The 23,686-nt window shown below is 35.1% G+C and overlaps 1 protein-coding gene and 1 long non-coding RNA gene across 2 annotated transcripts; both read left to right on the top strand.

Annotated features, from left to right (window-relative positions):
• Positions 1 to 2,791, top strand: LOC113038778 (uncharacterized). The gene is made up of 3 exons (XR_003274817.1): positions 1 to 73; positions 164 to 190; positions 2,683 to 2,791. It is a non-coding gene; the product is annotated as an uncharacterized LOC113038778 (long non-coding RNA).
• Positions 2,787 to 19,300, top strand: LOC113038777 (macrophage mannose receptor 1-like). The gene is made up of 15 exons (XM_026196424.1): positions 2,787 to 3,069; positions 4,189 to 4,530; positions 5,931 to 6,302; positions 6,580 to 6,966; positions 7,946 to 8,320; positions 8,415 to 8,759; positions 15,480 to 15,854; positions 15,947 to 16,321; positions 16,505 to 16,876; positions 16,989 to 17,333; positions 17,586 to 17,954; positions 18,157 to 18,540; positions 18,705 to 18,713; positions 18,823 to 18,902; positions 19,013 to 19,300. The coding sequence occupies exons 1-15, from the start codon at positions 3,003 to 3,005 to the stop codon at positions 19,091 to 19,093; spliced, it is 4,278 nt and encodes a 1,425-aa protein (XP_026052209.1). The 5' UTR covers positions 2,787 to 3,002; the 3' UTR covers positions 19,094 to 19,300.
• Positions 19,301 to 23,686: the final 4,386 nt, after the last annotated feature.

Here is a 23,686-nt window from a genome sequence, read left to right as displayed (position 1 = left end):
CTCAAGTATAAAAGACCCACACAAACAACAAACAGAAACTGGAGAGCAAGAGAGGAGACTTGAATTCTTGAAGGTATTTAAAAGTGGATCTTGAATATTTCATATATAGTTTAAAACTTTAAAACTTAACTTTAAATCATGCATCTTATTTTTCACTCCACAGCCATGTTTCTTCTGGTTCTATTCTCAGGTTCTGTCTGTACTTTTATGTATTTTCTTAAAATCATGCAAATGAGTTAATACATTTGTAAACAAAATAAAAATTTTTACTTCTTGAAATGTTGGCATAAAGTTAGCCAGAAGGCATACGAAAAAAAAAAAAGGCAAGGCTTGAGTGAATTATAGCATTGTTGCCGTGTTGCAAATCATAGCACACCAATTGCTTTCATTGCCTTCACCTTGCCGCGTTTCCACCACAGGAACTTTACACAGGAACTAGGGACTTTGGCCTGGTACTCGGTGTGTTCCCACCACAGGAACCAGGAACTAAATAAACTTCCGGGTAAAAAAAATGCCCCTCAGAAAGTCCCTGCTGGCGAGGTGGTACTTTTTCAAAGTTCCGGAAATTTCGGGGGTGGGACTTGGGCGCTAAACATCCTGATTGGTTGAGTTCACGCAGCATTGGTTGAGTTCAACCACCATTTATTCGGATAATTTTCAAAATATTACTGTAATTGTGTCATCAAATGTAATTTTAAAAGTATTTCAGGCGAGAATGTAGTTGATTAAAACTCAAATCTGTGGTTTATTTATAAAGACAGTGCCTATTTTTAAAATGTGTTTCGCCGATCTCGGAGACGAGCTCCCCGCGACCAGCGGCAGCTCAGTGCTTATGTATCTGCCGAGAAGCAGCCTCACCTCGGCTAGAGCTACTGATGTGTGCCGCTGGCTTTGATGTCTCTTTAATGGTTAAACATAAAATATAATTCATTTGGGGTAAATCCAACAGGTTTTCTCTGGTCTGTTTTCAATTTATCTATATGTTAAAATGAAAATAAAAAAGGCAAATTTATATAATATTTTGTTTCATTGTTCATTGCTGCCAACTCTCACGCATTCAGCGTGAGACTCATGCAATCGACCCAATTTACATGTTCTCACGCCACACCTCGAAAGTTGGCAGCCCTGTTGTAATGGCAGTATATATATATATATACACATATGCCTGAACTGAGTACATTTCTGCAGCTCATTCATTAATGTTTAAATGAAAACGAAAGGAGGCAGTGGTATTTGATATCCTATTTCGTTTTATTGTAAATATACAGAGAGTAATATTTTAGTAGCCATGGTCTGCTGACTTAAGTTATCAAGTAGGCTGCTGTTTGCAGAATTAGCGGATTTGCGTCGTCGCGGACATCACACTCCCGAGTCAAATGCACAAAGTCAGATCTACCGAGGATGCATGTCCAAAATCAGCGTACTTTGTATTGAGAAACACACGCAGACCTACGTCACCATTCTATTAGCCTAATCTTCCCGGTACTTTACACCGCGGTGGAAACGCAGAAAGCAACAGGTCTGGGGGGGGGGGGGAGTTCCTGGGAAAACAAGTTCCTGGTACAAATGTTCCGGGTAATTTCGGTGGTAACGCGGCAACTGTTACCCTCTCATTATTGGCCCTATCATACACCCGGCGCAATGCGACACAAAGCGCAGCGCAAGTGTGTTTGCTAGTTTCAGCGCTAGTGTGTTTGCTAGTTCCTGCGCTATTTGCATTTTCCCATCCAGCGCCACGTCTTTTAATTAGCAAATACATCTGCGCCCATTTCTGCGCCCAAGAGGTGTGGTCAATTGCATTGCTAGCGCAATGCTACTTTAAGGAGCCGAAAATAGACTGTGCCATATTCAACCAACTCAAACCTGGTCTAAAGTCTAAAGTCAATGGCGCAATATTTTTTTGTTATTTAAATTGCGCCTCTGGGCAGGTCCACAGTGTGTGTTGACTTTGCTTATTACACACAGGGATGCATCACCCAAACATGACAAATATTAAAAACAAAAGGATTAGAGTGTAAAATTATAATAATAATGTTGTGTAGGCTACATAAATATAAAAATGTAATGATGGGTAGTCATTGCATGTATTAGAATTAGGCTACCTATTTTCAATTCAGCCTATTATTTATTATAATGATGAATAAAATTGGCAAATTAATTAACAATCATGCCAATAGACACACACACATATATATTAACTGACTCATCGCGCAGAGCTTTGGTGTATTCCTGCTTGTCCCGTAGATGATCTGCTCGTCCTATTGATTGTTATACCCATTGCTCATTAAGATAATATGGACAATCCATTCCAAAAATTCCATGGACCGTTTTTCCATCGTTAAAATAGCAAAATGGATTTGGACACGCCCGGAGTGCTCCTGCACCGTGCCCTTTACACTTTGCATTTAGATTGTTCAAATAAGGCCCTATGTCTTTGTGAATTAGTCTGAAACTTGGACAGAAGCTCAGAGATACTAGAGAGCAGGGATGTCAAACTCAGGGCCACTGTACTGCAGAGTTAAACACACCTGAACCAGCGAATCAAGGTCTTCTGAGCAGGTGTTTTGGAGCTGGTTGGAGCTACATTCAATAGGACAGTGGCCCTCAAGGAGTGGCATTTGACATACGTGTGGTAAATATAAATAGACTGATCTCACTGAAAAGTTAACTTTTCTTTAACAGGGTTTTTTACCTTCACCTTGAGTTTTGATCGTCAGTATGTTTTTGTGAATGAATCCAAGACTTGGGCAGAAGCTCAGAGATACTGTAGGGAGAAATACACCGATCTGGCCACCATTGAAAATGAACAAGAGACTGTTCATTTAATTGACACAATAAATGATGATTCCATTGATTTGGCCTGGATTGGACTCTATGATGATCTGAACAGTTGGAAATGGACTCTAGAAGACACTGATTTCTTCAAGGCTGGAGAGGAAAACTTCAGGAACTGGAACAGCCCAGGACCAGACAATTCTGGAGGGTATCGTTTGTGTGTATACATGTACAATGGAATATGGCAAACAACAGCCTGCTCTGGTTTATATTATCAATCTGTCTGCTACGATGGTAAGCCATACCTTTAAAATGTATACAGGTGCATCTTAAAATTTTGAATATCATGGAAAAGGTCTTTATGTTTTGTAATTTAATTACGGAAAACGAGATGGAAAGGACTGCTGAATGTGAAGTGTACCCGGGACTTAAGATCCCAGGAGCAGCTCCTTAAGCTTGCTATCCTACACACATGTGACTGACTGCTCACTCCACCAACAGGAGAGGGAGGGGTCAGTGTTACTCACTACACTGCACTCATTCTGAGGGATTCCTACTCATTCAGTCATTGAGAAGACATGCATGGAAAACCGCACATACTGCAGGAATGACAGAATCCAAGCTGCTTAAAGTCCAGTGTGAAGTTTCTGAAGTCAGAGATGATTGCTGCTGGTCTGCTAGTGTTGCTCCACTGTGTTTTATCAAGTCCAAAGTCAATGCAGTCATACCAGGAGATTTTGGAGCACTTTATGCTTTCATCTGCTGACATGCTTTATGGAGATGCTGATTTAATTTTGCAGCAGGACTTTAGCACCCGCTCACAGTGCCATAACCACTTCCAAGTAGTTTGATGACCATGATATTACTGTGCTTGATTGGCCAGCCAACTCACCTGACCTGAACCTCTATGGGGTTTTGTGAAGAGGAAGATAAGTAACATCTGACAAACAATACAGAGGAGTCGCTATCAAAGCAACCTAGGCTTCTGAGCAGAGCCACAGCCTGATTGCCTCCATGCCACGCTGCACAGAAGCAGTAATTTGTGCAAAAGGAGCCCCAACCAATTATTGAGTGCATAATTAAACCTGCTTTGGAGATCTTGAACATTTCTGTTTTGTAAATCTTTTTTTGATTGATCTTTGAGAAAATATTCTATCTTTTTGAGATACTAAATTTGTATTGTCCTAAGCTGTACAGTAAGTCATAACGATCAGAATTAAAATAAAAACCTCTTCAAATATTTCAGTTTGTGTGCAATTAATCTAGAATATAAGAAATGTAGCTTTTTAAAATTAAATTACAAAAAATAAATAACTTTTCCATGATATTCAAATTTTTTTAGATGCACCTGTAGGACATTGAACAAGACTGAAAAGGACTGTCACTATCCTTAATAATAATCATTTCTTTCAGGCAGAAAAAATGCCAGTGCCTCCTATGTTGTCATTACCCAGTACCAAACCTGGACTGAAGCTCAGAGTTACTGCAGAGAACATCACACAGACCTCATCAGTATCAGAAATGAGACTGAAAACTATAAGATGCAATATTTATTACACAAGTTTAGTCTTAAAGAATTTTGGATCGGACTGTACAGAACCAGGTCTTGGTCAGATCATAGTAACTCTTCATTTACTTACTGGAAAACAGGACACCCAAATACAGCGGAATTCTGCACTGTAGTCTCATTCAGCGACTCTGGGAAATGGACAGATGAATACTGCAATAATGTATTTACTTTTTTTTGTTACAGCGGTGAGTAGATCTAAACTTTACTAGTTTTGATAATAGTCTATCACACTTTTTTACCTATTGCCTCAATGTAATCACAATGGCATTTCAAAACCATGCTGTTAGTAGAAGTGACTATGCTCAAATTTGTCTTACTTGCCTGAAATTGAACATGATCATCAGGTTTTACACAGACTTGTGGAATTCCTTTGCTGCTTTTAAGATATATTTAGGGTTATTTTTCATTTAATCTTTTCACTGTTATTTGTGCTGATAGTATTATCCATCATCATAATGTTTCTTTTAATGCAAAAGAGGAGCATTTCGCCTGTGGTCTCAGTCATTTGAATTTGAACATTTTAAATTTGACTTTGAATTTAACTGTTTTATAGAAATATTTACTGTTAGAAAAGACTTAGCGCTGTGCATCATTTTGATAGGAAGTGACATACAAACTCTGTCATAACGTATTATTACCCATCATTTTGATAATAAGACTTTTAATAGCGTTCAATTTTGTTCACCTTTTCATTATGCATTTATTTATTTATGAAAAGACAGCAGATGAGGAAGAGGAGCAGATTAATTGATATTTTGGTCTATGCTGTTTAGCACGCCTAATTCAAAAATGAGCATTCAGAAAATTGAAACAAAACACTGTTTTGGTGCTTTTTAATGTGCTGTGATAGAACGTTTGGATGCGGCAGCAAATGAACTGATCATCTTTCTCTTTAATACTAGTTACAGCACAGAAAACATGATAAAAAATCAGAAGGTATGTAGAAAGAAGCAGTACAACTTACTGAAATCCGTATCATGTCTCATAGTCATAAGTTATCGATCAATAATCTCTTTGACCATGGAAAGATGACAATAAAACATTTCTATACAATATGTTAGGTTATGTTACATTACATTTTAGAACATAAATGCAGTGAGCATAAACTCAATCGTTTGCTTGAAAATAACTATTATAACATGGACTTCAATTGGGTGATTGCCTGTGCGTTATCAAGCATATCAAGGGAGGCTGATGAAGAGAGAATTGTCAGATTTTTCATCTTTGGACTTCTAGCTTTTTAGCTTTAATTTTGTCAAAGTTCACACTCTTCTGCCAAAATGAAGCACATTCACCACCGATCAGACAGCGGTAGGAATTACAGTTACAATTTACAGTATACCACTCTCAGTGTATTCGGTCAAAATGACGAATGGCCTAAAGATTTTTCTGTCACAGAAAAAATAAATTTAGTCAGTGTTGGAAAGTTTTTAGTTACATTTACATTTCGTCATTTAGCAGATGATTTTCTTTAAGCGACTTACAAATGAGGACAACAGAAGCAGTCAAAAACAACAAAATAGTTAATAACAATAGTTAAATGGTTAAAAACATCAACAATTTATTTGTTTTCCTCCACTGACAGAACTATCATCATCCCGTCAGTATCACTTTGTGAATGAGTCTAAGACCTGGACTGAAGCTCAGAGATACTGCAGACAGAATTACTCTGATCTGGCCACCATTGATAACATGGAGGAAATGAACAGCCTGATTAACACAGTTAATGGGAGTTACTATGGTTCAGCCTGGATTGGACTGTATGATGATGTGAACAGCTGGAGATGGTCACTGGAAGACAATGATTTCTATCAGGAAGGAGAGAAAGATTTCAGAAACTGGTATCATGAACCGAACAACAATGGTGGGAATGAACTGTGTGTTTACATGGATTACAATGGGAAATGGTTTGATTACCCATGTGGTTATACAGGAAATAATTTTGTTTGCTATGATGGTAGGGATATTTCTTTATTGTTTATAAATCAGATATATTTTTCTTATGTGATAGCTAAAATGCTATACTTTGTATACACACACACACACACACACACATCTATCTATTTATCTATCTATCTATCTATCTATCTATCTATCTATCTATCTATCTATCTATCTATCTATCTATCTATCTATCTATATATTTATATTCATATATATATATATATATATATATATATATATATATATATATATATATATATATATATATATTGTCATATTTCATATCTCAGGCAGAGAGAATGCCACACAGAGTTACATCAGAATCAATGACTGGACAAACTGGACCGAGGCTCGTAGATACTGCAGAGATCATTACACAGATCTCGTCAATGTGAGAAATCAGACTGAGAACCAGAGGATCCTTGAGACAGCAGGTGGAAGAGTCTGGATCGGCCTGTACAGAAACAGGATTTGGTCTGATCATCAGATTACCAGTTACCAAAACTGGAGACCTTACTCTTCTGATTCGGTGGGACAACCAGATAATGGTGAAGGTTATGCTCAAACAACTGTGGCAAAATATGGTTTTCAGCACTGTACTGCTGTATCATTCAGGAATTCAGGCCGATGGACAGATGAGGTCTGCATATCTGACATGCCTTTCTTCTGCTACAGCAGTAAGTTGGATATAATTTTTAGCAGGAATGAGAGAGTGCCGTAGCAGTTTTGTATAATTATAACATATTTAATGTAGGCTAAAGACACCAAGTTTATAAATGGCTTTAACATTTATTGTGATATTTTTCAAAACTATAACCATTGCAAACCCTGATATTTTTAAAGGGAGCAACAAGCTAAATTGAGTTAAAACATTACTGAACATTAGTATTAAAACAAAACTATTAATTCCAAATAAAAGAACGCACAAAAACACACACACAAAAAAATCTACATGGCAGAAAATAATCGATGATGGAAATGTAATCGAATATGCCTTTTATAGAGCACCATAATAATAATAATAATAATAATAATAATAATAATAATAATAATAATAATAATAATAATAATAATGCCCACTTGAGCATTTGGCTGAAATATGTTGATTAAGTAGTGGTAAAGTGCAAGACTGCACTTTATTTATTGGGATGAGCTATTTGAAAGGCTGACATATTCATGTTGTTGCCATGCATGACTTACTAGAACATGGCACAATGGCAACAACAAAAACTTTAACGTAATAAACTCTTTCGAATGTCAAACATAACTGAACACTTAACATTAATAGATGTTTCCTTTCACTTAAAAACACATATATTAGCACCTAATTTCAGTATTTACTCTCCTTCACTTAAAAACACATATATTAGCACCTAATTTCAGTATTTACTCTCCTCATTCAGACATATGCAAATCATGCTGGGAATCACCACTAAAATAAAACTGCTTACGTTTTCTTAAAAAGATTAGTAAAACACGTCTCTTGGTTGTATTAGTAAAATGTCCTCAATATTGTCTATACAACACTGAACCACAATGATTTCTTTAATTTTCTTAATGCAAATTACACGACCCATGATTCATTTTTTTACAGTGATTGCTGACCATCTAAGTCAGCATTTAATTTTTCCTATACTGTGCATTCGGTACTCACAGGAAACTGCACACTGTCTTCATGCAACCGCCAATATCACTTTGTGTCTGAGTCTAAAACCTGGACTGAGGCTCAGAGATTCTGTAGAGAAAATTACTCTGATCTGGCCACCATTGATAACATGGAGGAAATGAACAGACTCATTAAAACAGTGCGTGGGACTTTCTATGGCTCAGCTTGGATTGGTCTGTATGATGATCTGAACAGCTGGAGATGGTCACTGGATAATACAGCATTAGATGGAGGTTACAAAAGATGGTATGTTTCGCAACCACTGAACTCAGGTGGAAAAAGTCTATGTGTTTACTTGTTAAACACCCAGGGAATATGGATTGAAAGGCCTTGCAACACTGAACTTCTCTTTGTTTGCTATGATGGTGAGAACTGCTGGTGCCTTTTAAAATATGAAATAGAACAACTTGTTTATTATACCATATCTATATATCACATATTTAAATTGTTTCCCCACAGGAAGAGTGAACGCTAGTACAAGATATGTGTTTATTGAACAGTCCAAATCCTGGAGTGAAGCTCAGAGTTACTGCAGAGAACATCACACAGACCTCGTCAGTATCAGAAATGAGGATGAAAACTACAGGATTCGGACAATACTTTCATATTATTCAACTGTTTGGATTGGACTGTACAGAACCAGATCTTGGTCGGATCAGAGTAACTCTTCATTCAGTAACTGGAGGACAGGACAGCCAGATAATGCTGGATTCCGTGAATACTGCACTGCAGTGTCATTTAGTGACTCAGGAAGCTGGACAGATGAAAACTGCAACATTGCATTCCCTTTCATTTGCTACAGTGGTGAGTAGATCTCTACCCTACAAAAAATAAAAAAAATACAAATACAAATACAAATAATAATAAAATAATAATGACTTTTTCACGGTTCATTTTCATCTTAAATTTTTCTCCCATCTTGACAGGATTGGCATCTTCCCGCCAGTATTACTTTGTGTCTGAAAACAAGACCTGGACTGAAGCACAGAGCTACTGCAGACAGAATTACATTGATCTGGCCACCATTGATAACATGGAGGAAATGAACAGCCTGATTAACACAGTTAATGGGAGTTACAATGGTTCAGCCTGGATTGGACTGTATGATGATGTGAACAGCTGGAGATGGTCACTGGAAGACAATGATTTCTACCAGGAAGGAGAAAGAGATTTCAGAAACTGGTATCATCAACCAGACAACAATGGTGGGAAAGAACTGTGTGTTTTCATGAATGGTGATGGGAAATGGGTTGATTCACCATGTGACTATTACAACACATTTGTCTACTCTGCTATGATGGTAAGGCAATCTTTATTGTAAGGTCATTTTATTTTAATGTACGTTCTAAGTTTACTTTCAGTAACACCTTAATAATAATAATAATAAATATTGTACAATAATAATTAATACGGAGACAGGAACAAATGGACTGACTAATTACAATTCTTTATATAATTTTCTATCCTAGGTAGAGTAAATGCCTCTCAAAGGTATGTTTTGGTACGTGACAGCAAGACTTGGAGTGAAGCTCAGAGATACTGCAGAGAGAAACACACAGACCTGACCAGTGTGAGGAATGAGGAAGAGTATCAGCAGATACTGACCATTACAAGTGCTTGTGTTTATGGCAACTGTTTTGTTTATACTATATGGATAGGTCTGTATAGAAACAGACTGTGGTCAGATCAGAGTAGCTCTTCTTTCACATACTGGCTCCCATGGACACGAGTTGATTATGCACAACCAGATAATGGTATAAATGTCCCAGGAATGTTTGGTGCTCAACACTGCACAGCTGTGTCTTTAAACAACTTTGGCCTGTGGTCAGATGAGACCTGCACTGTCAGTTTGCCTTTCTTCTGTTACAGTGGTGAGCAATAAATATCAAATAAACAAATAAACATAAAACATAAACTTAAATCTATTACACACAAAAACAAGTAAATTATTTTAGTTAGTTCATTTATTTTTTCGTGCTAATGATATACTCCTGTGTTTGCTTTTTTATGGAATCTGATGAACAGCATTTCAAGTCAAACTGTCAGATGAGTACGGTATGTTTAATTAGATATGTGATCTATTTGTTTCTGCTATTTTCAGTTCTTAATGGGTGTTATTCACCACATACATCTCACAAAATTAAAGTTGCTTATTAATATTTAAAGTGACACCTAATCTGTTTGGTTGTTTTGTTTTTACCAATCAGTGGTGGGAATGCAATTGAAAGTTAGAAGTGTGGAAAGTTTTTCCCATTCCCAGATTGAAGAGCTTGTGTTTATAAAGGTAAGTAACTCATTTATCTTTACTAATAAAATGTACTATGTTTTCACATTAACATTGTCTTTGATACTTTGATACGACTGACAAATGACCTCCTATATAAACTTTATTTGCAACCAAAACAGTTATACACAACAGTACAATAAAGTTAATGTTTCATATGTTTTTAGTTACAAGAGCAGCTGGTTAGACTTGGACTTCCTAAAAACGTCACCATGCATTTGAGAGGCTACCGTAAAATCAATCCCTGATGGAGGACGACAGCACTTTCCAGTTGTCAATATTTACTCAATAAAGAATGAAATCCTACAATCTATTTAACACATTTTAAATAAATGGGTTTCATGAGTATACAGTGCTATAAAGCTATAAATAGCTTAATCAATACATTTAAAATATAAAGGCAAAGCAGGTTAAAAAATTACATAATACTCATTATATTGATCATTTTTAACATAAGTATGTTATTTTGATCTGAATATGAAATCAGAAAAATTAAAAAAGGATTTTGTTAGCTGTGAAGTTATGCACAAACAATGTTATACATGTTGTGTCAATAAAGCTTAGAAGCTTTGATGTTCTATAGACTTTATTCATTAATTCTTTAATATCATATAATATGACTTTGTCCTGAAATTTTATTCTCTAAAGATTAAGACTTTATTCTCAAAGTCTTCGCTTTTTATTTTAAGACAACACTAAATTTGTCTTCTAATGTCAGCTTTATACAATTTGTGTGCTAGAACAGGATATGAGGGTAAATTAATAAATAAATTTTTACATGTTACTATATAATTATAAGAAAATGTATGAAAGAAAATACTGCCTTTCTCTTTAATGGTTTAACTGATTCCATTGCTTTTCACATTGCTTCTTTCAAATGAGGCAAGGGTGGTAGTGTCTACTGTACACAAAACAAATTGGAAGATAAAATAATTCTAGTGCAAAAATAAAACAACACAGATGAAAACTATGTCAGATTTGTCAACTCAGTTCAGCTAGTTAACTCTCATTTCACACCTTGTATTTCTCATGCTGAGAAGTATGGGATGACTTGTCCTGCTATACAATTAATGGATGAGGAGTAGCCATATGGAGGGAGGTTCTCAGCTGACTTCATAGCTGTCTCAAGTTATACAGAGTTAAAAACCTCTTTCCACCCAATCAGAAATTAGAATTTGTTGTTTATTTTATTTATTTATTTTATTTAGGCAATTTCCGATGAACAAACTCATATTGGTAACTTGGACGACCCAAAAGGTTTTTTTTAATTAATGTTTTTTTTTTATATATATATATATAGAAGATCCCACCCACATTTTGTAATAAATATAAAAACAGCCTCAGACATAAACTGATGAGCAAGACAGGGGACTTGACAATTTTGACAAAACTAGTGCTTAATTACTTTTCAACATTATGTACAAATTACCTATTCCAATATAACAGACAGAATTTCCTCCAGAATCATGTTTTCACTGGTATTACTATCAAGTATGGAACCTTTTTTTATTTTATTTTTTTACTTATTTTGAATCCTTAATTAGGTTTTATATATTATTTTTGGGGGGTCCAGTAGCAAATCAATGCAAAATACTTTATTTGTGAATGAATTGTTAATTAAGCTCTGTTTAAAAGGTTAATAATTTATTTAGGCCACCAAACAGGTTGTGTGATGTTACAGAAATGAGTCACACCCACATTACAAATTTTTGCTATAAAGAGAGCTTGAAAAAAAAAAAAAATTATATATATATATATATATATATATATATATATATATATATATATATATATATATATATATATATATATATATATATATATATATATATATATATATATTTATTTATTTATTTATTTATGTATATAATTTTGACAAACAATTTATTTGTTTATTTTTCATTAGAACAGGCATAATAATCTCTGTTACTTCAAGTAATAGTTGGGGTAGGTGGGGATTTGGTTCTCCAAATATTGACCACTGCAAGTTATTGATGATTTTTTTAATTTGTCTTTATATATTTGTGCCTCAATAGTCAGTTTTTATTTAGTGTAATATATATATATATATATATATATATATATATATATATATATATATATATATATATATATATATATATATATATATATATATATATTAAATATCATTGTTTCATATTTTACCAGCTTAATTTATATGGGAAATTGTGACGTATTATAAAAAAAGTTGGAATTGCACAAATTTCATGTCTTATAAAACAAATAGCTTAAGGCAATCATAAACATGTTTGACTAGTTGGTGGCAGGAGGTATTAATGACATAAAACGTTTATGTAAGGACTGTCAAGCCTTCTTATGAAAAATTGTATGTATATATTTATATGATATAAAATGTTAGTGTATGGTTGTAGATCTAAACAAAACACTTGTTTGGGCCAATGAAGAAATGAAAAAAAGGTGAGTTTTGACCTCATATTTGAATATCTTTTCACATTATAGAAAGAGATTTTTCTTTCTTGTAAAACTTCTTGTACTTTATGTACAGATCATTTTGAGAGCCGCAGTGGTGTATCTTATAGATTAATATTTTTTATCTATGGGGGTTTGTGGCTGGACCTTATACTTACTGATGGAAGTAGACTCAGAACATAGAGATGGCAGTACAAGATGTTTACTGACAGCACTATGAGCACTATGAGATATATATATATATTTATAAGAACAAACCGGTAATAAACAACCCTTGCTCTGCCCTAGTGATAGGTTCTCTTTTTCTGTGACATGTCCTGGATGGGATTTCTAAATTGCCTAAAATGTCAGGGTTTGGCCTTTGTTTTCTGTTGATGACCATAGATCTGTAGATACAGATATAGATATATATTACTGATCATTGAAGGGACAGAGAATGACATTTACAAGCATGTAAAATGTCAATGTAAAACATACAACCATTATGTTGTTTTATGCTTGTTATAGTAAAAATATTATTTTATAATCTTTATTGTTTTGTACACTATATCCTTCCCAAACCAATATAATTAAATCACTTTGAGAAAAAAACAACATCAATATTATTAACAGAGATTGTCATTATGTATTTAGCCAAGAAATATCTCACATAAAACAAAATGTTTCAGATCCAGAAAATCTTTATCAGATGAGTACTTCCTAGCAGCTGATAACCATGTTGTAAAACTGGTTGATGAGAAGTAAGGACAGCATTCCTGCACGTAAGCAAATTATTTAATGTTTCATGTTTTATCAAGCTAACACTGGTATTCCGTGTTTTTTTTTTTTTTTTTTTTTTTTTTCAGTATACAGAACTCCAAGTTATAATTTATATTATTTTTATATGGATGCTTAAAAAATAAAACATTTAAGGCTGTGGGTTTAAGTCTCGGGCCGGTAATACTATGACTAAGGTTCCCTTGAGCAAGGCACCAAACCCCAAACTGCTTCCTGGCCGCTGTGGAATAAATGGCTGCACACTACTCCAGGTGTGTGTTCATTATATGTGTTCACTGCTGTGTGTGTGCACTTTGGATGGGTAAAATGCAGGGCACAAATTCTGAGTATGGGTCACCATACTTGGCTGTATGTCACTCCACTTCACTTTATGGTCCAAATATGGTCAATTATTTTATACTGTCTGAAGTTATCATACTTTGCAGTCTTTCATGGCTCTGAGTTTCAGTATATATCCACTATATCCACAAACCAACCAAGACATCTGCACTCAGAAGTTCAGAAAATTCAAATTGATTCTTATTCTGAGAGCGAGTGAGAAAAAGGATTGGAGTAAAAAAAAAAAAAAAAAAAGGTCTGTGCAAAGAATTTGTTTCATGTAACAGCAGAATGTGGACACAGAGTACATTTAACACAGCAGCTATGTGACCCAACGGGTTTCATGATGCAAGGTGAGTTTAGAAAGAAAGGTCCCTCCCATATTTTGGAAACATGACAAATATTGAGAGAGTCGGGTAATCTAAATCAAAATCAGCAAGAGAAAATACAAGGCTCCAAAAGTAAACTTTTAAAATGGCTTTTCACCTTGGCATTTAAAACTTTAAAAGGAAAAAGTAGTGAAATTAAAATTATTGGATTTATTTGGCATGTGCATATCATTTTTCACAGCTATGTTTCCATTCCTTCTATTATCAGGTAAGACAAATATTTCAATAAAATATTTTATCAGCAATTAAGCTGACATTTTGTATAACAGTGTGATGTGGAATTTTATTGCCTACTGATATTGCATTAATTCATTTTTAATCATTTGGAGAAAACAGTTATTAATATTTACCCATTTGGTCCTAGCTTTCTGATTGAAAAAGTATACTTGTCCTTAATAGGGTTTTTGATCTTCGCCTTGAGTGTTCCTCATCAGTATGTCTTTGTGAAGGAGCCCAAGACTTGGTCAGAAGCTCAAAGATACTGTAGAGAGAAATACACTGATCTGGTCACCATTGAAAATGACCAACAAACGGTTCAGATAATAGACACGGTGAATGATGATTCAACTGATTTGGCCTGGATTGGACTCTACGATGACCTGAACAGTTGGAAATGGACCCTGGAGAACAATGATTTCTTTAATATGGGACAGAAAGACTTCAGGAACTGGAATAAGCCTGAACCAGATAATTCTGGAGGACAACATCTATGTGTGTATATGAATAATGGGTTATGGTATACATCACACTGTTCCTATAAAGAACATTTTATCTGCTATGACGGTAGGTACTTTAATTAAGAATATAGAACAATAGGGAATAAAGTAATTACATTTTATTATAGCTCTCATATAACTCAATACTATATTTAAATGTTTAAGGAAGACAGGATGCCAGTGCAAGTTATGTTTGGGTTGACCAGTACAAAACCTGGACTGAAGCTCAGAGTTACTGCAGAGAACATCACACAGACCTCATCAGTATCAGAAATGAGATTGAAATCCAGAAAATCCAGGATTTATTTCAGAATTATTATGCTTGGAATGCTTGGATTGGACTGTACAGAACCAGGTCTTGGTCAGATCAGAGCAACTCTTCATTCAGTAACTGGAAGACAGGACAACCAGATAATGCTGGAAACAGTGAATACTGCACTGCAGTGTCATTTAGTGAGTCTGGGAACTGGACAGACGAAAACTGCAACTTTGCATTACCTTTCATCTGCTACAGTGGTGAGTAAATGTATGTGTAGTAGCCAAAGTTGTCAAAGATTTTAAATGCTAAATTTTGAAACTTTCTCCACAGTGTCATCGTTGGTATCTTCCCGTCAGTATCACTTTGTGTCTGAGTCTAAGACCTGGACTGAAGCTCAGAGATACTGCAGACAGAATTACTCTGATCTGGCCACCATTGATAACATGGAGGAAATGAACAGCCTGATTAACACAGTTAATGGGAGTTACAATGGTTCAGCCTGGATTGGACTGTACGATGATGTGAACAGCTGGAGATGGTCACTGGAAGACAATGATTTCTATCAGGAAGCAGAAAGAGATTTCAGAAACTTCTATCATGAACCAGACAACTATGGTGGGAATGAACTGTGTGTTTACATGAATTATGATGGAAACTGGTTTGATATGGCATGCGACAACATGCTGCCATTCATTTGCTATGATGGTAAGTACATTTTGTTCATGAGATGTGTTACACATTTTTCAGTATTTTTGTTTGTACCCATTGTACAAATATGTACATATTTCATATCTCAGGCAGAGAGACTGCCACACAGAGTTACATCAGAATCGGGGACTGGAAAAACTGGACCGAGGCTCGTAGATACTGCAGAGATCATTACACAGATCTCGTCAATGTGAGAAATCAGACTGAGAACCAGAGGATCCTTGAGACAGCAGGTGGAAGAGTCTGGATCGGCCTGTACAGAAACAGGATTTGGTCAAATGGTCAGAATACCAAATATGAAGATTGGAGACCAGCCATTCCCTACTCAGCACAGCAACCAGATAATGGTGAATATGTTTTCAGTCAGTGGGGTACCGAGCTCTGCACTGCTGTATCATTCAGTCATTTAGGTCGATGGACTGATGAGAACTGCTTATCCAGCATGCCTTTCATCTGCCATAACAGTAAGTTTATTTTTGCTCTCTTTTTAACACTTAACATTTTTGCACAGGGTAAAAAGTGGATAGATGTCAATGTGTATATATTTACTCACAATAATTTATTTATTATTGTATATCAAGATTATATACAGTAGAGAGAGAGAGAGAGAGAGAGAGAGAGTTTTTACAGTATATGATAATTTACAGGAACCTGCACACAATCTTCATGCACCCGTCAGTATCACTTTGTGTCTGAGTCTAAGACCTGGACTGAAGCTCAGAGTTACTGCAGACAGAACTACACTGATCTGGCCACCATTGATAACATGGAGGAAATGAACAGGCTCATTAAAACAGTGCGCAGGACTTATGGCAAAGCTTGGATTGGTCTGTATGATGATATGAACAGCTGGACATGGTCACTGGATAATACAGCTTTGGATGGAGGATTTAAAAGCTGGAATGTCCAGCAACCAGTGGACTCATATGGACAGAGTCTGTGTGTGTACATGCTTTATAATCGAGGAAGATGGAGTGAAGACTTTTGCTCGCAAACCCGTCCCTTTGTTTGCTATGATGGTGAGAACTTCTGGTGACTTTTTCAAGATATTAGAACAATATATTTATGACACATACACACACACACACACAAAACTAAAATCTATCATATTCACACCTATATTCCCCACAGGACGAGTGAATGCTAGTACAAGCTATGTTCATGTTTACCAGTACAAAACCTGGACTGAGGCTCAGAGTTACTGCAGAGAACATCACACAGACCTCGTCAGTATCAAAAATGAGACCGAAAACTACAGGGTTCAGTTATTAATTTTTGATTATGACACTGTTTGGATTGGACTGTACAGAACCAGATCTTGGTCAGATCAGAGCAACTCTTCATTCAGTAACTGGAGGACAGGACAGCCAGATAATGCTGGAAACAGTCAATACTGCACTGCAGTGTCATTTAGTGACTCAGGAAGCTGGACAGATGAAAACTGCAACACTGCATTATTTTTCATTTGCTACAGTGGTGAGTACTTATTTCAGACCCCAACAGAGTCTGTACAATTCTGTATGTTTAAAAACACAGATGCAGTTCACAGATTTGAACTGTTATTGAATTAAGATTTTTTTCTTTAAAACTGAGCAGAAAACATGTTAGCCTAATATTTAGATCCTCTTATATAGTCTGCAAATATTCTACAAACTTTTATTAGTTCAATATAAAGGAGTCTTTAAGACGTAGTTAATTCAACTTCACACTTTCTCCCCACCTTGATAGCATCAGCATCATCCCGCCAATTTCATTTTGTGAATGAGTCTAAGACCTGGACTGAAGCTCAGAGATACTGCAGACAGAATTACTCTGATCTGGCCACCATTGATAACATGGAGGAAATGAACAGCCTGATTAACACAGTTAATGGGAGTTACAATGGTTCAGCCTGGATTGGACTGTATGATGATGTGAACAGCTGGAGATGGTCACTGGAAGACAATGATTTCTACCAGGAAAGAGAAAGAGATTTCAGAAACTGGTATCATGAACCGAACAACATTGCTGGGAATGAACTGTGTGTTTTCATGGATTCTAATGGAAACTGGTTTGATTCATCATGTGAATATGTGTTCATATTTGTTTGCTATGATGGTAAGACATACCATTTTCTTCTTCGAATAAATTGAAAGATCCTAATTTGTTCAGTAATTGTCTTCCACATTTAAACCCCAAATTCTTCTGCGATAATGAAACCATTATTTTTCGTTATTTGATTGATTTATTATCTATAAAATTGACAAGTGAATAAATTAATTTACATCTAGTAATTTATGCTGTTGTTGTGTTTTCTTAGGTAGAGAAAATTCCTCTCAGAAGTATATCTTGGTATATTATTATACAACCTGGACTGGAGCTCAGAGCTACTGCAGAGAGACATACACAGACCTGGCCAGTGTGAGGAATGAGACAGAGCGTCAACAGATACTGGATGTTACACGTTATTATAGTTATTATGTCTGGATTGGTCTGTACAGAAACAGACTGTGGTCAGATCAGAGCAGCATTTCTTTTACATATTGGCTTCCATTTACTCAAGGTATTGATGCACAACCAGATAATGGTGTAAATGTCCCAGGACAGAGGATAGCCCAACACTGCACAGCTGTGTCTTTACAATACTTTGGCCAGTGGACAGATGAGAACTGCTTTGCTAATTTGCCCTTTTTCTGTTACAGCGGTAAACAAAAATAAGTTCTAATTAAAAAAAATAAAAAAATAAAAATAAGCACAGAGGAAAAGAAAATTCATTGTGTGTAACTCAACTTTAACACTAATGCTGGCTCTGTTTTCTCTTTGGTTTCTGGTGGACATAATGAACATCATATTGATGCATCATTTCAGATAAATATGGTATGTTTGTGCAAATATGTGCTCTCTTTCTGCTGCTTTCCTACTCTACACACACACACACACACACACACACATATATATATATATATATATATGTTTTTTTTTACAGTATCAGTGATGGGACTGAGTGTGAAAGTTACAAGTCTGGAGAATCTGTCAGAGTATCAGATTGAAGAGCTGGTTATACAGGTGAGAAACGTGTCAATGTAAAACACTCTAAATGGTATTTTTGTTTATTCTACAAGAATAACGCGCACAAAAATTAATACATTAATAAATCACTTTAAATCACATTTCAGCTCCAGGAAGAATTTATTAGACAAGGACTACCCAGCAACTTCACCATGCATTTGAGAAACTATCGTAAAACCAATCCATGAGAGGGAATAAAGAGCATTCCATTAAAAATACGGGTTTACATTTTTATCAAACTATTACTGAACTTCTACATTTTGCATGTTCTTGCTACTGTTAACTGAAATTCTGCACTGTTCATGATATTACAAAAAAAAAAAAAAAAAAAATACTGCAATGATTTGTTAATTCACCCCAGAACATTGGGATAGACTCCAATATATTTCTGACCAGACATGATAAGTGGTTTGGATATATGATAGATGTATGTTGACATGTTTATAAACTTATATGATAATTCAAACATCATAATAAATCAGGTTTCCTATCGGTCGTTCACTACGAGTTATGTCGTACGACATATGGGATCTTACTTGGGAGGCCAATCATCTTTGAGTTTAAGTGAGTTTAAGTGGATTTTGCATACCTGAGCCACTCCCTGTGCATACAGGTATAAATAGGTGACAGGTCCATCTAGTCTTCAGATTTTTGCTTGTGGGTGGTTCATGACTGCACTGCGTGCATGACCATGGCAATGCTGCAGTTGCATCTCTCCTTTCTCAGGCCCTATTTACACTAGTGCATTTTCGTTTTAAAATGAATAACTTTTTGTTTATGCCCCAATCACTCAGGACGTCACAGTCAATGCCTCTCATTACTTTGAATGGAGTGACGTCAAGCATTGCCAAAATGAATTGTGGGTCCATCGCGTCACGTTGGTAACCGTTGCTCACAACAGACATGATAATTGGCCTCCCAAGTGAGACCCTGTATGTTGTTCGACATAACGTCTCCATTCCCTCCATCAGGGAACGAGGGTTACGTATATAACCGAGACGTTTTTTTTGCACTTCACAAATAAAATGTTATTTGTCTACAGTACAATGGAATGTTACAGTACAACAACATACAGTGGAACAACCGGATGAAGGCAGGCACCTGACACGACTTACAGATCATATGACACTTTCAGAATAAATGGGTCTGGAGGAAGTGTTACTGTGTATGCAGGTGGCAGGAATGATATACTTAATTTTCTTTCACTTTTCTTTCTTTCTTTATTTTTTTCAAATGTTGCATATTTGTTTTATGGACAATGTGGTCATGGGGTATTTTGTATTATCTTATATTATTTGCAGGTTTATCATGTATTTTAATAAATAATCACAAAAATGTGTGTAACAAATTTTATTTCTATCTATCGTATACATATTTAGTACAAGTTTGGTATTTATTTATTTTCAATATTGTAGTGAATTAGCTCAAAAAGGTTACTGTACTAATGCATTAAGGTATGTAGAAAGAATTAGCTTGTCTGCAAACACTAAACATAGAATCAAACTTGACTGAATGTACAACATTTAACTAAACTAAAAAAGCAGTTTGCAGTATAATTGAGCACAATCAATTTATTACTGCCCGGTGCAGTTATTTTCCTGTCCTGTACTGTGTTGTATAAATAGCAAATGCATTTGTGCCCATTTTTTCTTTGTTATTTAAAGAGGGCATTATTATAGGTGGGTCTTCAATGCACATACACACTGCTTATTACACACATAAGGATGCACAGCAACACATAAAATTTTAAGGATTACAATGTAAAAGAATATTATTGGGTCGACTACACAAATATAAAAATGCCTTCATGTCATAATGGACAGTCATCACATGTATCAGAATTAGGCTACCTATTTGCTCGCATGAGCAGTCCAGTTTTCTTTCTGGAGATGCGTTCTGTCTTTGCACTTGCAAATTCCACCATGTAAAAAGCAAAACCATCTTGGCATGAGTGCAACTCACTGGGGAATGGGAGATGAGACTCTGATTGGTTTATTGCACGTTGTGTCCAAAAAACACCCATTACTCATTAAGAGAATATGGACACCAAGTTTACACTATGTGCCTGGGCACGCCGATCATTTTCCTGTTGTTAAACTAGCAAAAGTGGAGCGCACCTATACCTTGCGCTTTAGACCATGCACTTAGATCATTAAAATATGGCTCAATATGTCCTTGCAATCAGTTGCTAACAACCATAACAGATGAAAATAACTATTAGTTAAACAAAATATGAGACAAATCATGCATCCATGCTTCCACAAAACATGCTTGTATTGTAACAGAAATGTAATCTTGTGTAAGTAATGTAATCTAGTAATAATCTGATATAGGAAGTATAACAAATCATAAATACTGATATGCAACCCAAAGCCAGGGACATGTAATGTTGACTATATTAACATTGCAGTATAATTGAGCACTATCAATTTTAACATTTATTACACTTAATAAGAACTCTGATTTATTTTACTTAAAAAACCATCTTCACATAAATGTTATAATAAATATCATATAATAAATGTCATTAGAAAAATTATATTTAAAATAAATGTCAAAATGTCAAAACATATTTACCTATGCCCTTTAGCAAATAGGAAATATACAGAAATTGAATAAAGTTATTAAACACTACTTTAAAATGAAATATACATTCAAACCAAAATGTATTCAGACACCTTCGAAATGTCTCACATTATCACAGTTTTTTCACTATAGTTTATAAAGTGGTAATAAAATATGACAAGAACAAATGTGTCAGAACAAATTCATCTTTATAATGTCATAACTTTGATAGAAAGTTATTTAATGAATTAGATTGAATAGCTGTCAGCCATTAAATTTAAAAACACAATTAGATGATACCAATTTAGGTCAACCAATTACCAAGCAATTTTTGATTTTGTTCAGTCTGTGGTGTAAATAGCTCACATTAGCAGTTAAAGAAAAAACATTTAAGGAAAACATGTTCATGTCAAAGTGTTTGAATAATCTTTGTTCCCAATTTTTTTTATCAGTTTTACTTAATTTTGCCATACTCACTTACATAAATTAACTATAGTGTCCTGCACCCACTAGTAAAAAAAAATAATCAAAAATTATATCTGGTGTCTGAATAACTTTTGGTTTGACTGTAGATGAATTCTAAAAACAACCAAATGTTTTTCTTTGATTAACAGACATCACAGCAGCTGGGTTATTAGGTTATTTGGCTGCTATTACTTTAAGAGCTGCCACTGCTGAACTTTGTTTACAGCCTACACTGTGTAATGACATCTGTAATAAAATTTGGTCTGACCACATCTCATCTGACTGCAGTTCACTGATTGTCACCTGTACTGTTTCTGCACTCATTTGACTAGCACCTGTTGCTGAGTTGGAGTGAAACTGAAAAGCATCCCGTTTTATATGGTTGTAAAGATTTTATAATAAACATAATTATTGTCAAGAAGAGACAGAAACAGAAATTTTGCAAGCACTAGAATAAACCTAACTTAAAACTTAAAAAAAAAAGAAAAAAAAAAAAAAAGAAATTGTTAAAAAAAATTTAATATCATGTGCAGTTTATCTTGTTTTAAGTTTGTTACGCTTACAAGATTAAGTTCCAGAAAATGCAGCATATAAACATTAAACATTGTATAATGAATTCTGTCACATACATGTAGACCTATTAAAAGTATGCAGAGATAAGGGTATTCTGCGTAGTATGCTAGTGTTTCATTTTACAAATAGCACTGTTCCTGACAACAAAAAACAGTTTTCTGTTCTTTGAGAAGATGCTGCTGTTAAACTTCCACTCACATGTGAACCAAAAAAGCCTTTTTTGTGAAGTGACAACAAGTGACAAATAAGCCTACCACACATAATCTGGCTGTTATTTTAGAAACTTACTGTTTGTCCAAGATAATCATTATTTATATTAAGAACTGAACAGTACAACACACACACACACACACACACACGTTCTTTAAAAATAATTTATTTGATCCAGAGGCATTTGTTCATGCTTGAATTCAGTTAACCAGTCAGGATAACTCATAAAAAAGTCAGATGATTGAACAGTGCAGATATAGATAATAACAAGAAAAAAAAGAAAAAAAAAAACGGTACAACAATATTGGTTTCCCCTTTTCTTCATCCTTTATCCACTGATCTGCCCTTTCTTGGTGCTATCGATCAACTTATTAAGTGTCAAATCAGATGCACTTTATCATGGCTGCATGCTTGTTTTCCAGGCGTCATCTTGAGCAATGGAGGCAAAATGCTGCCTGTAGTTTATTTCAGCTGATTAATTCGACCCGGCCGCTTTTATTTGTCACGTACCTGTGACTGACTGACTTATTGTGGATGGGTGAGACCTTAAAATAAAAACTGTGTTTCAGGCTATGTTGACACATATATGCATACTCTGAAACCAAAAAAACTGAAACCAAAACTATTACAAATAAATTTTCACAGACAGACGTACAGATATCCTAGATAGACAGATTTGGTGATACACCCACACACACACACAAATTATACATCACATCTGTTGCCATCAGCAGGGTATAATAAAGTACATGATTGGATGAAATACAGAAGAGAAACGCATGACAAGCCAGTTGGTGACATTATTTAGACTGACAAAGAGTGTTTGCACAACAGATTGGGTGACCCAAAGCAATGTCAAAACCTGACTGTGTCAGATGAGAAATTAAAAATGACAGACTCCAATATGTTGCACAGAAGGATGGCGACAAATACAAGGCTTTGTGAGAACATAACAGAGGCTCTATAAA

The sequence above is a fragment of the Carassius auratus genome, chromosome 21 (assembly GCF_003368295.1).
Source record: "Carassius auratus strain Wakin chromosome 21, ASM336829v1, whole genome shotgun sequence".
In the NCBI taxonomy this organism is placed as follows: Eukaryota; Metazoa; Chordata; class Actinopteri; order Cypriniformes; family Cyprinidae; genus Carassius; species Carassius auratus.
This window is presented reverse-complemented; position numbering and strand designations above follow the sequence as displayed.

What these genes read in the sequence shown, in the direction of transcription:
- LOC113038777 (XM_026196424.1), top strand. Translation starts at nt 3,003, where the DNA reads ATGTACAATGGAATATGGCAAACAACAGCCTGCTCTGGTTTATATTAT. An exon ending in TACTTTTTTTTGTTACAGCG is followed by an intron (nt 4,531 to 5,930) that starts GTGAGTAGATCT and finishes CTCCACTGACAG; the next exon opens with AACTATCATCATCCCGTCAG. An exon ending in TCTCTTTGTTTGCTATGATG is followed by an intron (nt 8,321 to 8,414) that starts GTGAGAACTGCT and finishes GTTTCCCCACAG; the next exon opens with GAAGAGTGAACGCTAGTACA.